We start from the raw sequence: 8,286 nt of genomic DNA, 5'->3' as shown, positions 1-8,286 counted from the left end.
ATCAGCAATTTTGCAATGTTCACGTTTGACACAACCATGTGCTCCCGCCCGAATGCTACTGTTTATGAAATTCATAAAGAAGGGGGGGAAGTGCCTTCTTCCTGTGAAAGAGCACTAAACATTGGTTTGAGGACTGCTGCTAATAAACACATCAAAGGCTTCAGGTGGATTTTGTTTGTGATGTGATTAACTGCTGTCTAATCTAATAACTTTATCTTTCAATCACTGCAACATTTTGTGAACCCAAGACATTTAGCATCACTGTTTCAATTTTTTCAGACTATACTCTCTCCAGCTCTGACACTTCAGCAGAAGAATGCTCATCTAGCCTTTTGATGCTAGTATTTTAGAGCAAGTCCCTGAAAGAGATGTGTGCATGCGTGTGTGCCTTTAAGTCACATGTGGACTTATGGTGACCCCATGAATTGCATATGGTGTTCTTAAGCAAGGAAGACTCAAGAGGTGGTTTTGCCAGTTCCTTCCTCTGAAATGTAGCCTACAACACCTGGTATTTGTTGGTCTCCTCTCCTATCCAAGTAGAAAGGTTGCACTCTACTATTTGGTGGATGTTTTGTTTAACTTAGGGCCTGAACAGCTGGAGCACAGCTTTGGTGCTGCTTCTGGCCTCTTAAGATGCATGTGTCATTTAAACAGCATACCTCCAAAGTGACCCGAAGCAGCTTTATTTTGACCTGTCTGTTCGGGCCCTGTGTCTTTTTTTTTTTTTTAATGGAAACCATGCCTTCCTCTTCTCCCAAAGACCTTTCCCTCTCCTGCATACATTTCTCTCCTACAGCAAGGCATTTTCCAGCCTTATTTCTAATCAATGCAGAAAGAGCATTGCCTCCTTCCAATTGTGGAAAGAGCGGAATTGCAAGAACACCATATAATGAACTTAAGTGATTGTATAGAAAGGGTTTAAGAAGCTATATATCCTAGAATCATGATGGATTACTAAAGGCAGTTTTGTCTGGAATCAAAAACTCGACAAATGAGATTTATTTCACACCACAAATCTTTCCTCTTTGTGTCACCAGAGGTCTTTTCTCTTCCTCAGAGTTTTCTTCAATTTTTAAACTGCTTTATGGCTGGATAGACCATTGGCCCATCTAATCCTGGAAGCTAAGCGGGGTCAGCTCTGGTTAGTATTTGGATGGGAGACTGCCCATAAATACCAAGTTCTGTAGGAAATACTTCAGAGGAAGGAAGTGGAAAAGCATATCTGGGTATTCCTTGCATTAGGAAACCCTATGAAATTCATGGGGTCCCCATAAGGTGAAAGATGACTTGAAGGCATGTACACACATGCACAGACATCAGCAGTTCTCTAGCCTCTCAAGAGATCTTTACCTGATACTTCTTTTAAATGGAGTTGCCAGGAATCAAACCTAGGGCTTTCTGACTGCAAAATGCTGCCTATGGGTCACACATGGCCCCAGGCCCATTTTTGTGGCTCCCAGGGTTAAAAATGTTTTTAAACTATTGTCTGCTCCAAAATGCTCCCAAATGCCCACTGGGCTGTATGAGGACATTTTTTTTTTTTTTTTGGCCATATGTTTCAACCCAGGAGAGGACATTTTCCTGAAAGAGGAAGTGAGTTCTGTTCTACTCACTATTGTTAAAAATGGCCTCCCCTGGGCCAAAAATGGCCAAGAAGAACTACAAACATGGAAAAATGTCCCCATTCCTCCTAGAAGTTGTTTGTGGATATTTTGGGGGGGGGTTGACTTTTTCTGGGTTATGGCAGTGGAAAGGTGAAGTCTTCTCCAGGTCGCCTGGGGGGGGCTAACGCAACCCTCTAGCCTTCCACATGTGCCACCTTGAGCTGCAGCTTCTCTTCTTAACAATCAAGTTAAACAAGATTCAGATTTTAAGTGGAAAGAAGAGGAAGTTCTTTCTCCACAGATAGAAATTCATAGATTCTACTAGCATTAACAAAGCCTTAAGGCATACATGCTGTAAATTTAAAAGGACTAAAATAGACTAATAAACTTAATATAGTAATCCAAGGAGCATCATTTAGCCCTTCCCCAAATAAACAAACACTCCTCTTCCTATCTCCATGTGACTGGATCTTGTTCTTTGTTCCTTTGAAAATCAGTAATATTTTATAATTTAACATTTGAACCAAGCAGGACCAATGTGAAATAACCATCCCAAACCCTTCAATATGAGACTTTGTCTTCCTAACATTTCACAAGCTTGATGATACCAAGTGCTCAAACTGAAGAAGGACCACTGTCTACCCTGAGGTCAATAATAATAATAAAAATAAAAATACAGATCCCCTGTAAGAACTATATTTTGATTAGTTACATTCAGGCACTGGACATGCTGCTCTTGTCAAAAACATCAGGCCAAGTCCTGATGCAAACACACCTAGGCTAGCAGGAAGGAGGATGCTGAGCTACCAAAAAGAATTAGGAACTGTGGAGAAGACAATTCAACCAAAGTTTCTACATATGGGACTGCAAAGTACCACCATTCCTAAGTGGAAGTATTCTTAATGCCTTCAGAAACTGAACTACTGGTGTTAGGAACGAAATCCATTCATTTTCATACTCCCAGGACTACACAGTAGGGAGGAAGAGAGCTTAGACTGCAAAAAGAACCATGTAGGGATTTTATGAGTTCTAGGAGACAGCACATATCAAAACATTCACATGAGGGTATAAAATAAATCAGAGTAGGAACCACCAGAACTCTCCTTCAAGCATTGTTAGCAGGGTCTCCATCTTCATTTGGACTATATATGAAAGAGCCCAGAATAGGATATGCAAGGGTAAGTATGCTAGGTATTCCCCTCAACAGATACATGTGCAAAACTCCAGATGCATGTGCAAAACTCCAAATTTTTGATAACCAATTACATGTACCATGTCACAGAAAAGTAGCTGCATTTCAGTGGTATATTGCTATGTAAATGGTATTGAAAATAAGGACCTCAGGTATATGTAGAATGAAAGCATCACACAGACCTCACAATCCAGATAGTTAGCATAAATAAGTGCATGTATGTAGTTGTCCTTAGGACTTCACCACTAGCATAGCTGAATATATTTAACTGAACTAGTGCAAATGAAGAACAAGGAAAGCTTCACTGAAAGTCTAGAATTTGTAAGAATATAAAAATATGTTTTTCTTTGTAGCAAAGCTACAGATAAAACACCCAACTTAAAAAGCAACAGAATCAGCTGACAGAAAAATGGCTCCCAGTTAGATTGATGGGCTGTTATCAGTACATTATACAGAGGCCTCATCTGGACAAAGACTGAGAACCTGTATGCAGTGGTAGGAAAGAAACAAACTTGCAGGTTTTGAATGAAACCAAGCATGGTTCAAAATGACAAAAACAACCTGCTCATTCTCCAGGATGAAAGACTGCTGTTAAAAACAACCCTGAAATGACTGCAGGTATGCACACAAACCCTTCTTGCCGCACAAATGCCTATGTGGCTACATAGGGTTATAGCCACACACCCTCAAAAAAATTAAGAGAAAGAGAGGAGGAGCCAAAGCCAAAAATAGACTTTGGTGACCTGAGCTTTGGGAAGAATCAAACGAGAGGTTTTTTTATCAAGGCCTAATGGAGTGTTATTTTGAAAAACTGCAAAAAATCATTAAGGCTAGTGTGTTCCACTTGGGTTGCTACCTTTAAAGGGATTCTCTGAGATTTATTACACAATCTCTCCAAAGAACTGGTACAAAATCACCACCCAAGAGGACACACATTTTGGCAGTAGCACCACACTCTCCCTTTTGTAGAGTCTACTGGGCATTCCTGCACCATGTACAGAAAGGCGCCTCAGTATGGGAGCATACTTGAATCAGGCTATGACCTGGTGATTGTAGCTAAAAAAGCTTTGGGAGGGTAACAGTGGGGGACACAGATGAGACATGTGGGTCTGGGAGCACAGATTAGTTCCAATCCTTGTTTAAGCCTGCATTTCAGACAGGATGAACTGCTGCTTGGCCTTCTACACCAAAACCACATTGTAGCAAAGAAAAAGAAAAAAACAATTAAAAAAGGCAAAGTGGCTTTGCAGGACATGCAATATGAAGGCACAGGAGTTAGAAAGTCTGGAAAGGAGTTGTGAACCCTGATTATCCTGTGATCATGACTGATGAAGCAGGATTTCTACATTTTTGGCAAATCAGGGCAGAAAATAAATGGGAAGGAGAGGATTAACATTCCAAAAGCTGGGATGAACCTTGTCCATCCCAAATTGTCCACAGTTTAGGATGTATTTCTGTTTAGTCTCCCAAGCCCCTGAAAAAGTCTGCATGGATGAGGCAGAGGGACAAATCTTCATAAACAGATATTTGACTATTAGTCCTTTCTGCCTTAGAGGCTTCAAATCACAGCATATCTGTGTCCTCCATGCTGAAACTGCTTCGGCGACTGCTGGCCTTAGAGGCTTCCGGTGAGACGGCAGAGAACAAGGGATCAGAAGCCACAGGCAGCATGGTATCCTCCATCAACATCAAGTCTAGATCCTTCTTGGACAAAGAAGGGAAGGAGACATTTTGGCTGGGGTCCAGAGAATCATGGAAGCCCCTGGAGTTGTCGTCAAAGCTCAGGCTATGAGTAAAGTCCAGCTGATGGTAAGGAGACTGTGGCGGAGCAAAGTGAGGCTGGTGCTGCTGAGCTTCCAGCTCAGGATGGAGTTGTGGTGGTGGTGGCGGCTGTTGCTGCTGCTGCTGAATCTCTGTTGTCCTCTCATCCCCAGAGGCTTCTTGCTTGACTACTTGCTGAGCTAGTTCAGCCATGTTCATGCCAGAGGGTGAAGTGGTTGGCAGCCCATGGACCCGAGCCTGCATCTCCAGCTCCTTTAGGACAAGGCATAAAAAGGAAGAGTTCTAACAATGACAGCAAAAGAGAACACAATCCAGACAGGAAGTGTTTGCAAAAAACAAAAGGGATCCACTCTGTATAATATATGCATGGTACTTGGACCTGTCTTAAAACACACTCAACATGGAACTGCCTTTGAAGACACTTGAAACCTGGCTCTTGCACGCATGAGCTTTTATAGAACTAAGTGATTTATGCAATGATATTTTTACTATCATCATCAACAACAACACTATTCTTTTCATTTTATATTTTGGTTATTATTAAAGTCAAGGTGACTTAGGGAGTTAAAAGCAAAGGGCAAAATGAGGGGTGAGAGGTGGGGACCTACCTGTATGCGGAGCCAGAGTTGCTTGTTTGCCATTTCCAGGCGTCGAGAATGATTCTCAAGATCTCGTGACCTCTGTAGGTCTTTCTGCATCCTCCTGATGTAATCAACAGAGGCTTTCAGAATTGTCCCTTTGTTCCAGCGCACATCCCTGGGAACAAGCAAAACATTAGGGACTGAAAGACTTAAGTCCAGATTCAGAAAAGTTCTTGACAGCAGATTTAGAGCTGCACCGTGGCTTGCTGGAAGGACTGGACATATCATCCTTTATTATCTTGCCCACCAGCACCGCTGATGCCCATCCCTCATTGTGGCTGGCTGAATTTCACGGTGGGTTTTGAGAATCAGACTGGGTCAGAGCACAGCCATTATATCATTGGGCCTAAATGTCTGCTGCAGAATCTCAGCTAATTCTGTTTGAATACTAAACATAATATGCCAGTAAACCTTCATTCCGTTGTGTCTTTCTCAACATGGTTTTCCAGTATCAAGAAAACATGCAGTTTTTACCAGAACTTACAAATCTCCAGCTTTTGGGATCAGCATTCCTAGTTCCTTAATGCGATCATTGATGTTGAACCTTCGTCTTCTTTCAACTACAAGGAGAAAGAAAAATAGTGGAAATTTGAAATTTCCTAAAACATTCGCCTTTGAAAAAAGATAAATATAGAGTTACTAGAAGAAAGCAAATGGCTGCTGTCTAATTTTTTACTTTAAACTCCCCCAAATTAATGACCTTCCCAAATATATTGCAGTACAATCCCTATTGCCCTCAACCAACAGACCAACGTCCTGGTGGCTGGGGGTGACAGAAGCTGTCGTCCAACACACTGAGGGAAACTGCATTAGGAGAAGTTGCCATCATCATATCTAAAAATCTACACATGAGGAAAAACAGATGCTTTCAAGAAAGAGAACATGCCTCCTTTGTTCTTCAGTTATGCATGCATGTATGATGGTTTAGGAGACAGTGTTTCAGAGTATGCAGTCCATGTTCTCTCTCTCTGAAAAGGACATCAATCCCATTTCTAAGGTGGCTCTTGTCATCCACAGCATCAAGCAATATTTTTTTCCCCAAATGGAATCAGCTCCTGATAGACCAGGAACTATTTTTTTTAAAAAAAATACTTATTAATCTAAGGGCTAAAACAGATGACATACACCCCAAATGCAGCCCAAAGCTGCCCTGATGCCACCCCAACCAGGAAGAGCCAGCTTGAAAAAGCGAGGAGAAAACTGCTCCTTTTCAGAAGCCAGCTTAAAACACCGGCAAAGGGCTGGATTAGGGCCACATGCATGTGGTTGCCATGGGTCCTGGGCAAGTAGTGCCAAGGTGGCCCCAATCCACCCTTTTGGGGCGGTCTCTCCTGATTAAATTAATTAAATACTATACCCCTAAAAAGCAATCAACATGGTGATGGCTACTCACATACCATATCTATCTAAATAGAGCAAAACAGAACCTCTAAATTCTGTAGTCCCATATACTCTTATTCACATGCAAATATTTACATAGTCATTATTAATGTAAATCCTGTTGTGTGTGTGTAAATGGGCACATGTACTTGAACACAGAAGTCAGTGCATTATTATAGGTACATGAAGGAAAACGAGCATCTGTAGACATGCACGTGTGTGTGTGTGTGTGTGTGTGTGTGTGTGTAGTATCAGAAACTAGTAGTTTTCGTGTAATACAGAGAAGGAGAGCAGAACATAGAGTTAGATAAAATTGATAGCAGAAATAATGAAAACTTCATGGATGAAACTTTCTAGAGATCTGTAAGAGAACCTATGACCAGGTGGCAACATGTGTATTGCTTGCTTCTTCGTATTCCCTACTTTTACATTTGTAAATAAAATATTACAAACCCACCCTAAATTGCCAGTCACCTCTCTCCATAGAAGGAAGCCCAACACCAAGTGTTGCTTCCATAATTACTTCTTACTGCTTGAGGAAGTAAGTGGCGTGCAACATAAACAATAGTAGTAGTGGGTTATGTTATAAGTTACACTAAAAAGGACAATGTCCCAGATTGATAAGATGGTGTTCTTTGCCTAGGTCAAGAGCTACATCAGCAGTGGGGGGAAGGATGAGTATCTTCTATTATCATTTGTAATTATTTTACAAAAAAGTCTGTATTTAAATTAAACATAAAAGATAAAAGTATGTGTGTAGACTGCTTCTAGATCAAGATTCACAGTTACGGGAAACCATGCTTTAAGAGTGCTGGAAATAGTGGTGATCAGGGAGGCATTTTCTAGGAATGAATCAAATGAGTAAAAGACTAGTTTCATACCATGATCATGCTTATGTGCTAAGGGGAATGGCCAAAAGAGAAACACACAAAAGTTCCACTTGAAAACACCCCAGTTCTTTGTACACGCAGCTACTGTGGGATGTCACTTATAGCTCTGTTCACTTTCTGGAGTTCTCTGAATTGAGATCACTACAAAGTAGCATTAAGAAAGTTGTGACATTTTGATACTGGTTCGTGAGAGTCACTGTTCATATCCCATATAGAAAGAATAAGAAAGAATAGAATAGGAAGTCCTGAAGAGAATTTGGAAATTTGTTCCAGGCATCACTTACTTAGATTGTGATTGTCCTTCTTCTGGCGTTCCTTAGCCAAAGCACGACTCTCAGCATCTAGAGACAAAGATCAAATTAACAAAGCTGTAAGTCAAGAAAAAGTATGATATTTAACACACATGTGCACTTATCCACATATAGGCATAAATAGATTTCCTCTTGTACTCTGAGGCAAAGCTGGAGCTAAGTAGTTCCTCAACAAGTCATACACCCTTTTAAGTTACCTGTGAGCTCTCTTTTCTGGGTGAGATCAGCAGGGCAGGAGCTGCTGGTGATGCCCATCGCAGAGGGAGTCATTGGAAGGTCACTGCTATACACATTCATATGGCTGCTGGATAGTGGCAGCTAAAAAACAAAGATGTGAAAACAAATTTTATTTTAGCACAGGAAATGCAGGATGCCAGTTACAACCTGCTGAAAGCATCATGGATACAAGGACTGTTTCAGCTATTCAAGCAACTATGTCCTATTTGATCATACTATCTCAGCTGAAGGTGAGCTGCTTCCCCATGG

General features: G+C 41.2%; 1 protein-coding gene across 1 annotated transcript in view; it reads right to left on the bottom strand.

Annotated features, from left to right (window-relative positions):
• Positions 1-1,548: 1,548 nt before the first annotated feature.
• TFEB (transcription factor EB) overlaps positions 1,549-8,286 on the bottom strand; it is a 73,621-nt gene continuing 66,883 nt past the window's right edge. The window contains exons 6-10 of the mRNA XM_042463498.1: positions 7,998-8,118; positions 7,774-7,830; positions 5,704-5,779; positions 5,187-5,334; positions 1,549-4,830 (exon numbers count right to left, since the gene is read on the bottom strand). Coding sequence (XP_042319432.1) covers positions 4,360-4,830; positions 5,187-5,334; positions 5,704-5,779; positions 7,774-7,830; positions 7,998-8,118 — 873 coding nt within the window. The 3' untranslated portion in view covers positions 1,549-4,359. The remainder of the gene's footprint in view (positions 4,831-5,186; positions 5,335-5,703; positions 5,780-7,773; positions 7,831-7,997; positions 8,119-8,286) is intronic.

This window comes from Sceloporus undulatus, chromosome 4, assembly GCF_019175285.1.
Source record: "Sceloporus undulatus isolate JIND9_A2432 ecotype Alabama chromosome 4, SceUnd_v1.1, whole genome shotgun sequence".
Taxonomy (NCBI): Eukaryota; Metazoa; Chordata; class Lepidosauria; order Squamata; family Phrynosomatidae; genus Sceloporus; species Sceloporus undulatus.
Note: the sequence above shows the minus strand (reverse complement) of the source record. Positions and strands in the feature narration are given on the sequence as shown.